General features: G+C 44.5%; 2 protein-coding genes across 3 annotated transcripts; both read right to left on the bottom strand.

Annotated features, from left to right (window-relative positions):
- Positions 1-549: 549 nt before the first annotated feature.
- LOC147132041 (uncharacterized) lies at positions 550-9,917 on the bottom strand. Of its 2 annotated transcripts, none has more exons than XM_086015102.1 (4): positions 9,833-9,917; positions 7,267-7,356; positions 1,799-1,879; positions 550-675 (listed from the first exon to the last, which is right to left on the bottom strand). In XM_086015102.1, exons 1-4 carry the CDS (start codon positions 9,915-9,917, stop codon positions 656-658), a joined length of 276 nt encoding a protein of 91 aa, XP_085871228.1. In that variant the 3' UTR covers positions 550-655. The 2 variants fall into 2 exon arrangements, with proteins under 2 accessions (XP_085871228.1, XP_085871227.1); XM_086015101.1 differs by lacking the exon at positions 550-675 and adding an exon at positions 950-1,634.
- Positions 9,918-11,253: 1,336 nt separating this feature from the next.
- On the bottom strand, positions 11,254-15,959 carry stk3 (serine/threonine kinase 3 (STE20 homolog, yeast)). The gene is made up of 11 exons (XM_086015017.1): positions 15,785-15,959; positions 15,356-15,436; positions 14,960-15,088; positions 14,769-14,883; positions 14,291-14,455; positions 13,910-14,077; positions 13,699-13,836; positions 13,040-13,165; positions 12,759-12,960; positions 12,450-12,673; positions 11,254-12,213 (listed from the first exon to the last, which is right to left on the bottom strand). Exons 1-11 carry the CDS (start codon positions 15,805-15,807, stop codon positions 12,055-12,057), a joined length of 1,530 nt encoding a protein of 509 aa, XP_085871143.1. The 5' UTR covers positions 15,808-15,959; the 3' UTR covers positions 11,254-12,054.
- Positions 15,960-16,293: the final 334 nt, after the last annotated feature.

The raw sequence follows: 16,293 nt of genomic DNA, 5'->3' as shown, positions 1-16,293 counted from the left end.
CTGTATTTGAAATGCTACATTTTCGGAGCAACTTGGCCTAACGCCACTGTTGGCATTGTGTGTGTGTGTGTGCGTGTGTGTGTGTGTGTGTGTGTTGTGGGAGTGGCAGAGGTGACAGTGGTGGGGGTAGCAGATGATTTAAGAGTGTTTACTCAGTCCCCAGCAAGCCACCCTCAGCGAGCGTGATGCATCACCCCCGGCCGTCACCAAGGCAGCAGCTTGGGCCTCATCCAAGCGCCCGTTTCTCGAGTGATTATTTAACACGGGGGTGGGCAACCTGCGGCCCGTGGGCCACATACGGCCTTTGATCCGACGCGCCACGCCAATTTGAACAGTGGCGGATGGCGCATTTGCTACCTGGGCCTTTAGAGGCGACGCCTGTGACTTAATCCTCACTTTTCCTGGCAATTACAGAAACTATCAATTGTAGATGAAATCGCAATTTCTCAGCGCGCAGCTGTGCCACGTACATCATGTAGAGTAGTTTACAATATTTACCTTAGGACATCGCAAAAAAACCTAAATATAATACTTCATACTCACCAGAGATTATTAAACGTGGCAATGCATGCAGATCGCTGCTTTGAGAGTCAAAGTTGGCTGTAAAGATTTTCGTCGGATCAACCAATCAGAGGATGGAAAACCGCTGACGTCATCAAGGCCAGCACTCTGGGCCTGTGAGGACGAATGTGAAATCTGATTGGTGAAAGAAACAGTCCCTTTTGCTGAGATCGCTTACGTCACATGGGCCAGCGCTAGCAGTGATCCTGAAGGCCGTGGGCAGATTAGACTGACGTGGCAACACATGGGCTGAAATCTGATTGGACCAAAATATTAAAAAAAAAAAAGTAAAATCTAAGCTCCACATACAGTACTTGGAAGCAGAGCAGCCAACAGAAATGCTATGAAATGAACACAGAAGAGACTGAAGAAATTCTTTCAAAAAATGGAAGGATGTCAATGTTTTATTGTTCTGATTTATTCTCATCAAACTTTTATCCAATAAATCCCCATATATTCAGTTCATATTCCACAATTTAGCCCCATTAATTCCACAAAAATAATTGATATTCCTATGAATTCTGAGGGAATTGTACTGGCGGGAAAATGCTAAACTTGATTTAAAAAAAATAAAATAAAAACAAGGAATGTTTAAAAAAAAATATATATTTTACATTTCTGTAGTAATCCTTGAATGTTGAATGACTTTATCAGCACTTTTCGACGATACAAATGTTTATTTAATTGACAAGTCGTCACTGTGGACTTGTAATGTATCGATTGGATTTCTTTGGGTTTCAAACTTTGGGAGGAAAAAAAAAAAAAAGGCATTGGATCACCCGGGCAACCCAATAATGGGGTGTGGAATTTCCTAACAAGAGTGTGGTTGAATTCAGTCACACACACACACGTACACACACACGCACACCCACTCTCTGACAGTAACGTACACAATTTCACAATTGATGGCCACTAAGGCTCCGCCGTCACACTCGCCCCAAACATTAGCGGCAATCTTAAAGCCAGTTCGACCTGGCCACACGCACGCACGCACGCACGCACACACGCACGCACCAAATCACAACAGTTGGATCCTGTCCAGATGGTTGCCATGCAGCCGTTCAACACGTCGTCTGGAGTGTGTAGAGGAAGGAAGTGCCACTTAGCAAAGTGCAATGGCCATTCGACTCTTTCCCAGACACAGTGTGCGTGTGTGTGCGCGCCCGCGTGTCTAACGACGTTTAAAATCGCAGCTAACAAACACAACATTATAAAAGTGAACCAGAAGAATTCAGACCGTTTGAGCTGCTGCTGTCGCACTTGTCGGCGCCGTTCCTCTCCCGGAGAGAAGACAAGGTGTTGGTGATGTTGCACTCTCCTAAAAAGAAAAGATTGCAGCATGTTATACATGATGAAATAGGCAATTTTCTTGAAGTTTCAATATGTCATTATGTTCGCTTTCAAATTTGGTTTTGCCGCTTCGGACTACAGAGGCGTAATAAACCCAAGAGCTGTTTATGGGTCATTATAATTATTTCAGTAAGTTTAGCTCAGTGTTCGGATGAAGAATAAGCTTTTTTTTTTTTTTTTTTTTTGGCGTCTTACCTAAAGGGGTTCCATCAATTGAACTCATCTCACTTCAAAGCGATGAAGTCCTCACAATATTGTCATGTCAGGACCTCGGCGAGTTAAGAAGCTTTCAAAGCAAAAATGATAGCATATACTCAGGTTACATTCGTTTTTAAAAAAAATTTTTATGGTTTGTGTGAATTGGCTCAGGGGTCTTTTTATTTAAAAAAAAAAAAAAAGAAAAGGACTTTGCTCGAGTCACCACCTGTGAATTCTTGTTTTCTCCGGCGCGACATGAAGAAAGGCAAAAGGGAAAGGAAAGCATGTGAATGGGGGCATGCGAGGCGAGGTTAAGAGCTCTCCACAGCGAGCCGCCGTCCACCCGGCAAGGACGGCGGGTGCTTGCGCTCTTTTTTTGCAAGTGAAAGGAAACGCAGTGCGAGGACTGCTCTCTTTCAGCCACGCAAACTGGTCGCCGCTGCCCGGCAATTGTCACCGCGCGGTACATCAGTGATGGGCAACGTCCTTGTCACCGTTTGGAATGTGGCCCATCGAATAATCGAGACTTGTAACATTTGACTTTCTAATCAGTTTCGCTCGCGAAACGATTGCTTGATGTATTTGTCTGTTTATGTTCATTTCCTGAAAAGAAAACAAACAATTGATGTGGCGCTTTCCTAGAAAGAAGAACTATTTGTGTAAGTCATTCCTTCAAAAAGAAATGACGCTGCACTTTCCTAAAAAAGAAGACATCATGTTGATGTCGTGCTTTCCTAAAAAGAAAACAAACAAATGATGTTGCACTTGAATACTTAGGTCGGTGAAACTTTTACCGACGCACTTGTCTGCATTGTACTGTACTCTAAAAAGACAAAGTATTGATCTTTCACTTCCCAAAAACAAGACACTAATCTTGAGCTTTCTTCAAAAGAAAAGCAATCAATGTTGCTCCTTCCGAATAAAAATACAAACTATTGACGCTGCACTTTCCTAAAAAGACAAACTATTTTACATGTATGCCATGCTCAAATGAGCAAATTCCAAGGGAGCATGTTGACAATATTCCGCTCATATCTGAGAGCTGTTTGCTAATGAATCATTTGAGCCGGAATGCTGAGTTTCGCCCTGACTACTACAGAGAGGAGCGCCAAGCAAAAGCCTGGCTTTGGCGCTGCCACATGGCCACGGCGTCCCTGCCAACCGTCGCTCCGTCAAGGACCGCGCCAGCCTTTTATAAAGATGCCCTATTTGGCAGGAGCCGCGGCCGGCAGGTTCAAATGTACCCTCCTCGCCGCTTGATCCAAATCCTAAAATGGTCCAAGTGACGTGGTCCAAAGCCACGTTTCATATTCAGAGGGAGCGCTTGTGTTTTGATCCGATCCGCCGGCAACAGATGGGGAAAACTGGAAAGTCGTATCTGCCCGGCCTCGTTTTGACTTGGCGGTCCATGAGGCCGGTTCATCTTGACATGCTAACCCGTCGGAAAAAGGTGCCAGCGACATAAAGCTTCAATAGTTTGAACAGTCGAAAAGTCTTCCGCACTGCCAAAACCAAAAGCTGAGCTGCGCTGTGTTTGTTTACAAGGCATTTGCTCTTCCCTAAAATGTTCCGTGTGGTAACTTGGTAAACTTCTCGACTGTATTGAAAAGGAATTTGTTGCAATGTTACACCTCTTAATGCAAGCAGCAGCAAGCTAGCGCAAGAAGCTAGCATCTTCACGCAGTACTCCAGTGACAGCGTTTAAGGTTTGAAATCCGAGCCCCTCCCAGCTCCACCTTTGAACCCCTATCATCACAGCGTCCCCGCAAAGCCTCCAGGACGGTAATTAAGGGCAGTCCTCCATCTCCCGGCCTCCCCTCCGAGTCCCGCTAATAACGTTGGTTTTCGCAATTTCGACCGTGAGCAGAGCACCCGCCCCCGACCCTCCACCACCCCGGAGGGACAATTTCCATTACAGTGGCAGGGCCTCAACAAGTGTGGCCGTGTCCCATCACATTCTGGATTTACTTTACTTCAGTTCACAACAGATGCAAACTCTGTTGCTAACCAAAACAGCAGGCCTAGTCTTGGCTAGTGTTCTGGTAGACTCTGACATGTTGTCACTCCGTAATGTTGTGTGCGTCCATGTTGAATAAATAAACACCTCCTTCAAATAGACATTATATTCCACAAGAAAGCGTTAAGCACATTTGACTATTGTTACTAACCAAAACAGCAGCACCCACACAACATTCCGCGTGGTGGTCGCGCTGCATTGCGCCCAGGCTAAAGAAACAAACGCCACCTTCACAAATCGAAGCATCGAAACAGGTGAAAAAAGAAAAAAACAATTCCAGCTGCCGCCTGCTCAATTTTAAAGCTCCGGCAAGTGTTTTTTTTTGTTTTTTTGTTTACTACAACATTGCTTTTGGGAGGATTTGCCTCGACGCCTCTTTGAGAGATTTCCATATCCCTCGTGAGACAAAACACAATCCTCGCTGAGACGGTGACAAATTAAGGCTACTCGAGGAAACGGCAAAAAGGAGGGCAGGCGGCAGAAATAGCATTTTACTCATTTATTTCAAGAGAAAACATAGTGAAAAGGACGCTTTGTACTTTGTGAAACTCAGTAAACACACCTGAGGGTTGGGGGGCGGGGACGGGGGGGGGGGGTCTACTGTCCCTACTATCAGCGTTTATTTGTTGTCGCGCTGGAAGAATTGGGCTGATAGCGAGGCGCTAGCTGGAGAAGAGCGAGACGGAAGAGGGGCCCGGCAGACTAGAGACGGGGACGGGACGAGGGACGGGGATGGGGGGTTTGTGGGCGGGCGGTTGGGACTGCTGGGGGGGTTGGGGGGGCGTGGGGCGAGTCTCATACAACGTCGGTTATGCAGAACACAGATTTAATGTAAGGCTTGGCTCTCTGTTATAAGCAGCGAGCGCGAGAGAGAGGGAAAAGACGGTCTGGATCAGAAGATGGAGGAGGAACCCAAAGGAACCATTTCTTGGGGGGGGGGGGGGGGACCACCACCAGGATCCCTGTTGAACTAGCACCCGCCCCACACCCGTCCTTTTGGGTAAACTGTGCTATAATACACTGAATTAACAGAACAAGCCCTGGGGAAATCAGATCCTTCTTCAATCAACGGACCACCCCCCCTTCCCCCCCAACCCCAACCCTATCCTGTCCAACTCCCACGCATACCCGCACCCCTTATTGCATCCACACGGTGACTTTTATGGTCTCAGGATCAGGGGCAGATAACCGGCCTTATTTTTTGGTATCGGGTACTCGCGGATACTTCTGAAACCAGGCACCGATACATAAGGCAGAGAAAATGTTACATTAAGTCCTCCTCTGCAGTAGTCGGCGCTATACTGCGACTGTGCGTTTGGCACATCGGCACATTTCATGCGCAGCGAGCTACCCAGGTTTTTCGCCCACAGTCATCTGGCGAAACTCCAGCCTTCTCACAACCCTAAACGTGATAAGTGGTAGAAAATGGATAGTTGTGAGCTGTAAAAGTGTCCAAAAGTCTTTTGCACGTTTAATGCTCGATGCTCACTTGACTACGGTCCCCCATGGAGGTCCTCTTTGGGCCACTCCATAAAACACCAGGCGGCGTAAGCGGGCAACAGTGTTCATCAGCGCACAAAAGAGGCAACAATACGCCGACTTGCCGGGCCGCATTAAAGCTCTGCGCGGACCTCTGATTCCGTTTGTTCTGTCTCTCTCAGCTGGAGAGCAGGTAGGAAGCCCTTAACTGCGCCTTCACACCCGCCGCTTAATCTGGGCCCGCAATCACATCCAGTGACAGGAGCACAAAGCCGTCTGGCGAGCGCAACAAGGCTCCGCTATTATGTAACCACTGACAGCTGGGCTTTCAAGGGAGGGGTGAAACCCCCTCCACCCCCGCCACCCCGCGCCCGCCGCCCGCACCTCCGATACCCTCCACCATCCAATCCTTGTGGCAGCACTTTGCGTCAAGCTGATGTGACCGTCAGGGTCGAGAAACGGTATTATCGAGCCGACGTGTTTTGGCATTCATTCCCATATGATTCCTCGGCGTCGCTCTAAACACGTCTGTGTGGACTTCAAAGTGCTCATTGGCCAAGCTGCCTATGCTTTAACTCTGACAGCCTGTGCACGATACAGAGCAGATGTGGCATCTGTAAAGCTGACATTATAGCAGGGTTTTAAACCATGATATCGATTCCGGCTTTCTGTTACCCTGAATAGAAAATGGATGACTGGAGGTGTGAATGGTGATCTGTGCAGTGTTTTGGACTGGTGACCGTGCCAGGGTGTGGTCCAGCATCCACTCAAATAATTAAATGCCTCACCCTCCAAATAGACTCCTCCTTGTTTCCCCACAGGTAGCTGTAGTGACTTTTCCACAAAATGGATGACCATAGGCGGGAATGCCCTCTTGGTAACTGCTGACCTCTCCAAGAATTATTCCACCCATGACCCACTTAGAAGAAGAAAAAAAAACCAGCATGTTCCCTAATGTTGTGAACTGACTAACAAAAAAAAACGCTACATTAGCTAGTAATAAGAGTGAATATACACCTTACCTGTATGTCTTTTTTCAGATTACACTGAGCATTTTTGGATCCCCGAAGTTGGTGAAGTTAACCGGCACAAGACTTTGTCGCCAATCATTCTTGGACCAGACAACGTCAGACAATTCTCTTAAAGGCCATGGATGGTAATATTTTATCTATGCTCCGAAACCGTTGCACCATTCGTCAAAGCTCCCTGGTTCACGTTCCTCCATATCGCTGCTCCATGGCGTTTCTGTGCATTGCATGTCAGCAATCAGATAGCGTTCATAAAACAAAGTTGTGTTGTTTAGTTATACACAATGTGGAATTCTATTCGTATCAAGTTCAGTTTGACGCTAAACTGGGAGTGGTCCTAAACAGCCTGAAGCTTCTTTTTTTTTTGAAGAACTGTTCTCCATCTGCAAAACTGCAGTTTATTGTTAAGTGAGTTGAGTTCACTCCAATTAGTCCAATCCAGTCAAGTCACTCGAGCTCAAGGCTCTGTATTTGCACAGTACTTAGTTACTTCCCACTACAGTCAATTGGGGCATGTTAAATTGAGGACAGAGGCGGAAAATGGAATATTGTTAAATAATGTGCAAATGTAATGACATGTATTGCTCCAATCCGTGAATTTGGGTGTAAATTGCCTAGTGGATGCGGACTGACCTTCACGCTGCCTGCAGGTCTCCAGTACAACCAGTTGTACTCCTCCATGATACAACTGCAGTCTGGAGGTCATAGTACACCAACCGTTCCCTGCCTCAGACACACAAAAGTGGCTATTTTAGCAGTAAAAACCTTCAAAAACAATCATTATCGTTCGCTGGTGATACATTATGTTCAACTTACGCGATATTTAGACAACGTGGAGCCGTTTTGGTACATTTGTATGTGTTTTTTCGTCGTTTAAAAGCAGATTAAAATCAAGCGCCAGTCCGGGTTTTCCAGGCCTCTTCAGCCTTCAATTTACTGTGTGTGCTTTCAGCGAGCCTAAGCACTCGCTGGCAACCTTCAGTATCCCTCCGCGACTCGTGAATGCGCCCGTGTTTTTTATAACCTCAAACGAGCACCCCGCTCTCATTGTCAAACAAATCAGTATTTCGCGTCGTGGTTTTTATTAAACACCTGCTGTAACATGTTAGGGTCATCTTGGGGTATTTTGGAGTAACTTGGCGCACTACTTCGGCCCCAGCTGTCCTGTCTTTCCAACACGCATACAATACATTCCTGTGTTACTCCGCCTATGTGACAAGGCTCGCTGTTCCTGTAAACTCCCGCCTTGCCTCGATGGTCGAGAGAGCTTGAGAAGTAACTGCGAAAAAAGAGAGAAAGAGAGCGAGAGCGCGAGAGAGAGCTAGCTATGAAACAGGCAGGCCTGCAAGCTCCCACACTTGAGTTCTGTTCCATATTATAGAGCAGAGCACTCATTGCAATGGCTGTAATCACATCATAAAGTAAAAGCTTCCACATATAGAAAGAAGGTAAATATGATATAATGTTCTTTGGTAGGAGTCAGATCCCAATGCAAGCGACCCATCAAAAATCAACCCTTTTTCACAAATGATAACGCTTAGTATGTACCCTACGAAAAGGCATTCCTCATGTTTTACCTCACTTGTAGCTAAATAGAGATAGCCGAATGATTATCAGTCTTCCAGAAAACTCAAAACTACACATCATCATAACGACAGCGTTAAATTAACATCATTGTGACCGCGCCAATCAAAACAGGATTTTAGATGGAGCGCTGGCTAATGATTTTACTTCTGTAGTCTAACCAATAACCCCAAATGTAGTCAACGCACAAGTGCTCATCTAAAGCAAGACATTCTGATTTTAGTGCCACATTACTTTCAAAAAGCAGGTTCCTTGACCCCACCAAGTGACAGTTTATGGACTTGCTTGCAAACATACTCTCGCAACCATCTGCTGCGCAAAGCTTTTTATCTGACACATGGGTTTAATCCTTTAGTAGTTTGGTCCTCGCTTGCACCGGTAGATGGTAGTACAGTAGTACTGGAAACAAAAACAGAACACGGTGTATTAATGTTGAGGTGGCGACTGGATGGGTGGTCGGATAAGAAAAAGGAGAAGAAGCTATTGTTTATGTTGGGCTGTAAAGCAGGTCATGCTAATCCCCTTGTTTGTTACTGTCACGCATTCACTAGTGAATATGCAGACCTGCAAAATGAACCGTAAGTCTGCAATTTCAGGTCAGAGTGGTGACCCCGAAATTCCAACGGTCGACTCCTACAAATTGACTTGGATGTGTCAACTGGGATGTTTTGAAGGTTTAGCCCGTGCAATCAGGTTCACTCAGTAACATGTAATTCGATGGACGTCCATCATGAGTGCACCCACAAAAAAAAAAAAGTCTCAAGAACTTATGCCTTTTAACACACAGGAAGTCGGACATTTTGGATTAAACTAGACACTTCGGCCTGTTAAATCTACACGGTTTGTTCTTACAATGGCTGTTGACCAAAAGAGGTCAGAGGCCTAAGCGCCTGTCGTGAGTTATTGTGGGGTGGTGGAGGCCTTCTCCTTTCTGTACCCCATTCTTCACCCGCGGTGCTCCGGCAGGAGGCACACTTGTGGGATAAATCAGCTCCGTAATGAAAGAAGCCGCGCAGACAATGGTTTTTCAACTTCTTGCAACCTTTCTTTTCAAGCGCCCCTGGAACTCTTATTAGGTTGAAAGATGTGGAGCAAAACGACAAGATGGCTCGGGTGCACCCTCTTGTGGTGGCTTTTACGTAGTGCACTATGAGTTGTAAGAAAAAGGGGGAAAAAAAGCATAAATATGGAGACACCCAGAGATAGTTATACCACACGAAGCTTGCTCTCTCCAAAATCAGAAACCTTTTTGAGAGTAGAAGTAAAATTAAACAATTCAATGCGGTTGCACAAATGTGTTATTGTTCTCTTATTTATTTTTCAGTTATTTTTACTTCCACTCTCAAGTTTTTTTTTCCCCAATCGAGCTTATAAAATCACAGTAACGGTGGGAAAAGTTTTTAAATGATCTTGTTCTGTTTTTTTTTGTTTTTTTTAAATATTACAAAAACGTGGCGTTTGAACACAGGTGTGTAGACCTTTTATATCCACTATACATTCGTCCGAAATCATCGTCAGCAGCAGGGACGGATGGCGATCCTCGGTAATAAGCAGAGCGCTCAAAAGGCTCAAGATTCCAGTCAACCGAGACATATTAAGGTTTGATTACGAACACGGAAATGAAGCGTGGTCTTTTCAGCCGGCAGAGCAAGACTCTCCTCCATGTCCATCTTCTTCACAATCTTCCTCCAGACGGGCATGAAGGGCCACTTAGGATATTGCCTTGAGGGCCGCGCTCACCGCTTGTTCAACTCATTGCCAGCGGGCAAAAACATCAGCAAGGGTCTGCTGATTTATGGACGCCCTTTCCTGCCTAACAAGCCTGTGGACAAATAGAGGAATTCTGCTTTGATTTACAATCACACCCCTGGGGAATAAGATGTGTGTGAGCGAGAGAATTTTTTTTACACTCGAGGGTCAGAGGTGGTCTAAAGGGAATAAAACCTCAACGGTGCGTGGCCTCGACAGTTCGTAAAGTTTTACCATGGCAACAGTTTGAAGTGATTATTTGGTGGAAAATAACTAATGGACCAAATAAAGCATCGCGCAAAAATTATTGTGCACTTTAATTTTGTGTTTTATGAATTAAAAAAAAAAAAAAAAAAAAAAATGACTACAAAAAATAAATTCAACACTTTCAGATCAAAATGTATTTCGTTAGTTACTTTGGAAATGCAGCAAAACACTAACAGGTTAAAATGGCGGCCATTGGGATACCTTAATGGTGGAAGAATTCTGTTTTCTTCCCTCTTTCCCGGCAAACTCCTCACACAACTAGACTCCCCTTTGCTTTGATGATTGACAGTTTTGTTCAGCCTCGGCAACTCCCCCCCCCCCCCCCCCCCCCCATTTTCTGCCGCCATGCTAGAATTGGCCGAGGCATCCCATAATCACAGACAGGCCCGTTAAAGGCAGACTATGTGCAATTACAGCCGCCATCCCGCCGCAGTCTTTTCCTTTGGCACCGTAAAATCATCCATCTTGCACGGCTGCATTTGTTTGAAGTTAGGCTTTCAAAAATAAATAAAAGAGGACGAGAGGCTGCGCACTCGGAGGACAGAAGAGCCAGCCAGGCAGAAGCACCAAAATGGGAAACATTTTTGAAAAAAAAAAAAGCAAAGATTTTTGTTTTTTTAAATAGATCAAACGAAATTAAATGTGCACGTGAAATAAATGTAGTAAAAAATGTTTTCTTTTTTTAAATAGAAATGAAATGTGCACTTGAAATAAACAAATGTAGTAAATTTTATTTAATTTTTTTTAAATCACGTGGACGTATTAAAACTAATTAAGTAAATAATTTAAAAATGTATTTAAAATTTAATAAGGATTTAAAATATATATATATTGTGCATGGAAAAAGTTTTAAAAATGTTCACATGAACTATAAAAATTAAAAAATACATACAAATTTTCGTGTGCCTTAAAATGGGGCTCGGCATCCGATCCTAATAGAAAAAGTTGCTGAGGTCCTCCAAACGTTCACAGCCCAAAATGTGTCCTGCCTCAAACACAAATGAAAACAATCCAATGCAATTGTGGTTAACTAAAAGTAACTTTTATTATATCATGCACTTTATACAAAAAAATTATTAAAAACAAAAAAAAGTAATAAATTAACCGCTTCAGACGAAGATCTGTATCATCATGATTTAGTGGTGAAATGAAATGGAAAAAAAGTGATTTTAGGTCAACAATACATGATAATACAACCTGCTTTTCTCACACGGTCCTGTACACTTTTTATAAACCTGGCCTTTCATACACAGACAAAAAAATACGTCAGAAAAACAAGGTTACAAATAGAAACAGCCAACTAGCTTCTAAATTTAAACCAGTGCCACTAACAGAAACAAGTGAAACAATAAATAAAAAAATAAAAGTGTCAGGTCTGGTCCCGAAATCCCTCCAAAAAAACAAAAAAAACAATTCAAAACAAGTCTGGACACAAGTTATACGAATGTAGTTTGACGGTAGTTTAAATAGTGTAACAGGGCTCTCAAGTGTGTTTGTTAACGTTCACCTTTACGACCACGACCGCCATTTTGTGGTATCGCTATGTGAATGAGGCTTGTGTGATTAATCTTTTCTGAGGCACTGAGACCGAAGATCATCATTATAACAAAAAAACAAACAAACAAACAAAAAAAAACAACGTGTGTGGCCTTCATCAATTTCGGCGGACATTTTTCAGACCACTGAGAGGAAAAAGCTTGCCGCCTCCCTCGTTTAAGGCAACACAATTTCTGATTGTCTTTGGTCACGAGCGTTGCTTCCTCCCCAAACTATACGACGTCTCATATTTACACTAAAGAGTGTGTGCGTGTGTCACTGGCCTTAAAAATTCTGCTGCCTTCGTTTCTTGGCGTCCATGGCGTCCAGGATGGGCTGGCGCTTGGCTGTGTAGCGCTGGCGTAGCTCCTCAATCTCACGCTCCATCATGGGGTCCAGGGCACTCAGGCGCATCTGAAGTTCCTCAAAGTCCAGATTCTTTAACTGAGCCAACAACAACAAGAGCGTCAATCAAAAGTGCGGCGCTGCCTTGACTGGCGAGTTCAATTTGTTGCGTGGTCAACGTGCAGGGATGAACGGGGATGAGGCAATGATGGTATGAGTTTTATGATGCTAGCTTAAATACCAACTTTTGAAGTCAATTTCCATATCAAAATAATCATGATTATTTTTTTTTTTTTTTTGCTCCAAAATGGCCCAGCCCCGGTGTGTTTACTCACAAAGTCAAAGTCTCCGTCCTGGGGCACCTTCCAGTTATCGGGGAAGATGTTCTTGGACTGGATGTGGTAGCCGGGCTGCTCCTGAGGCTGGTTGTGGTTGTAATTCTCCTGCTGGTGCTGCTGATGTTGATGCTGGTGATGCTGCTGGGCCGCCTTGTTGGAGTCCTGCTTGTCAAAGTAGTCCATGAAGGACGGTCGCATGGGCTGCTGAGGGGTGGCGTGCCCTGGCGGGGGAACGAGGAGATAGGACCGAGTTACGCTCTGTTTTGAGTCCGCCGCCCAAACGGGCTGGGGTGGAAAGCTACTCGCTCCTCATGGACCCCTGCTCCTCTTCTTCCTCCTCCTCGTCGCTGTTGATGACCATGGTGCCCAGGTCGGACTCCAGCATGGTGTTGCCGTGCTCGATCATGGTCTGCGCCCCGTCGCTCATGGTTCCGGTAGCGCGCATGGTGCCGGCGCCCTCCGAGCCGGACTTCACCATGGTGTGGGAGTCCACTTCGGTCTCCTCCTCCTGAGAGGACGCAAAACAATCAGTCTGCCGTTTTGTGTCTTTTTAATATGCGGGCAAAAGTCGGTCGCGTCGAACTGACAGAGTTGTCGTCGTCTTCCTCGAGCTCCCTTTGCTGCTCCTGCTGCCTCTTGGCCTTCATTTCCATGGCCTCTGTGATCAGGTCCCTCAAGATGGAGACCGGCTTGGCCTGGCTGATGAACGGATGCTGGAAATGTGCGGTTCCAATGAGTAAAATCAGCAATAATTGCGTTACAACATCGCAAAACCTCTGGCCCTGATGGTTCCCAATTGAGCTTTTTTGAAGTCATATGATCCCCAATTTTACCCCCTTGGGTCACATCCACCGACGCTGACTGAAGCATCAATTATCCTTTTGCTAAAAGCAGAAAAAATACTGAATGTGGCCCATACCGACTTATCTGCCTTTTGAATAGCGATGAAAAAAATCTTGGTCAAGGCTCTTGCCATGCGCTTGGAAGATACAAGATGTTTTTTCCGTTAGCCAAACACAATCTTCATAGACTCTCAAGCTTGCAACTAGGTTTCGGCCCCACTTTGTTTCATAGATTTAACGCCAACATACCTCGCCCGCTGCTTCTGGAGTTACTAACGGCAAGCAATCAAAACACTTCGATCGTCACTACTATCAATAAACGGAATCCATAAATTAGTAAAATCAGTCTTCTTCTGGTGAATGGTTTTATTTTGAGAATCAATATGGAAATGCTTGTAATGAACCTGTAGGAGTTGTGTGGCAGTGGCTCTCTGCTCTGGATTCTTCACCAGACACTTCTTGACAAAGTCCGTGAAGTCGTCCGACCACAGCTCGGGTTTCCGGAAGGTGGGCGGAGGGTTGGTGGGGATCATGAAGATGGCCTAAAGCGACGAGACACGCCAAAGAGGATTACAAATAAGGCGTTGCCACGTCTGCCAGATGATACACACTCACTCTCATGGGGTGAATGTCGGCGTAGGGGGGCTTGCCCTCGGCCATCTCGATGGACGTGATGCCCAGTGACCAGATGTCGGCCACGCAGTTGTAGCCAATCTCCTGGATCACTTCCGGGGCCATCCAGAATGGCGTTCCGATCACAGTGTTCCTCTTTGCCATGGTGTCCTTTTGAGGGAAATTCGTGACTTTACTCACATTAGACGACAAAATAGTATCGTATATGACAGACCGGTATCGGGTGTCGTAGTATTGGGAGTGTTTTAACCAAAACAGCGTGAAGAGGTACAGCATCGGCAACGATTGTGGGATCGGTATCGGTCCATTGCTAGTTCACTGTGTAATACGTCCTGTTTGTTTTGAGCATCTTGGAGCGATTACCGTTAGCTGTCCTGCCACTCCAAAGTCGGCCAGCTTGGCGTGTCCCTCCGTGTTGAGCAGAATGTTGCCGGCCTTAATGTCTCGGTGAATCTTCCTCATGAAGTGGAGGTATTCCAGACCCTTGAGCGTAGACTTTAAGATAGTGGCGATCTCATCCTCTGTTAGCTGAAATAGCAATCAATGAAATTAGGGCTGCAACGATTAATCAAATGACTCAAATAATTGGATTACAAAAAAAGGTCAAAGCATAATCTCTGCCACGAAGATTTGTAGAGATTATTTTTCCGCATGGACTAACACTAATTTTTGGTGTATGTTTGGTTTTCTATGCACATTTTGAAAGAAGAAAACACAGCAAAAAGTGACATAAGGCAGTGTATATTAGGGTATTTATTTAGCTCAATCATAAATCTTCACATATTGTATTTCTTATAGCAACAGAGAGCGTACATTTGATGGTTGTGAGGACGGGACTCACCGTTTTGTTGCGCAGCCTGATTATGTCAGAGACGGAACCCGCCCCGCAGTACTCCATGACGATCCACAGGTCTGTGTTCTTGAAGTAGCTGCCATAGTACTTCACTACGTAGGGACTTTGAGGAAAGACACCAGATTAGCTACTTTGCTCATGGACAAACTGCAAATGTTGTTTTGCTTTGTTTGTTTCACCTGTCACACTGCTGCATGATGGAAATCTCCTTGATAATCTCTTGCAGGTCAGACTCCACGGGAACCTGCTTGATGGCCACAACCTGTCCCGACTCCTTGTGGATGGCTTTGAACACACTGCCATAAGACCTAAACACACACACACCAAAAACATAAAATGTAGAGAGTTCACATGTTTTAAACGAGGCACATTATGCATTGTTTTCACAATTTGGTCACCTCCAAAATTAATAACCATGAAAACTCTGATCATTTTAAAAACTATTCTCAGAAATTAATACTGGTGAACGATTGATATGTGGACAGGCATTCAACCATTTATAGGCCAACATTAAAAATGTATTTTCCGCAATAACCTGTCATAAGGGGAAGTTAACAAAAAAAAAAGTTGCTCACCCTTCACCAAGTTTTTCCAGGACATCAAACACTTCCTCTGGTTGTTTGGTCAAGCTGTCTTCACTCAGCTTTTTCAGCTTACTGTTTGGGAAAAAATATTGAAAAACAATATGACTAAAAAGGCAAAATACAGTAATCCATGTTTTTATTTAATCACGATGAGTCACTGATAACATATCGAAGCTTTGGTTCCACTTTCTACGGGAATTAGTTTGTATCACAAAGATAAGTTAAATGAATAAGTCATTAAGTGACAAGATAAGATTAAACATCATTTGTAGTTATTTGTCGTAATAACTGTCAAAAGTGTTGAAAAGACCGACAAAGCTAACTATAATTAGCATCACCGGCTACCTTAGCATTAGCTACATCTTCAGCTAGCAAGTCAAAAAGCTTTAAATTCCAAACAGCCGTCAGACGTTCACAAACCTTTTGGGAGCAGACTGTTCCATGCTTTCGAATGTCAAGTGATACAAAAAGTTGACGGAATAATGTTCAGTTTCAGTGATTTGTTTTCTTCTATGATCACCGAATGAACATTGTCGTCGTTGTTGTTGCCCCAAAAAAAAGATAGCAGCTACTGGCCATCGAGGGCCACTAGCGAATCGTGTTTTATTGACCAATCACGAGGCACGTTCCTTTGAGGTGAGCGCAACTTTACGCATGCGTACCATTGCTACCAGATCCACACTGAGAAGATTGGCTCGTTGCTGGAATACGTAATTGCGTTAGCCATTTTGAATGTGTCTAAATCGCCACGTAAAGTAATGCATGTCAAGGGACTGAACTTCACAAAGCGACAACTGACAAAGTGCACAACGTTACTGGTTCACGTATACACATTAAAACACACACTAATATATTTGGGAAAAAAGCAGGCACCAAAAACAACGTAAATATATAGTTTAGTTTTAATCTGATTATTATGCATTGTCACT

The sequence above is a fragment of the Filicampus tigris genome, chromosome 18 (assembly GCF_054856515.1).
Source record: "Filicampus tigris isolate MCC_2025a chromosome 18, RoL_Ftig_1.0, whole genome shotgun sequence".
Lineage (NCBI taxonomy): Eukaryota > Metazoa > Chordata > Actinopteri > Syngnathiformes > Syngnathidae > Filicampus > Filicampus tigris.
Note: the sequence above shows the minus strand (reverse complement) of the source record. Positions and strands in the feature narration are given on the sequence as shown.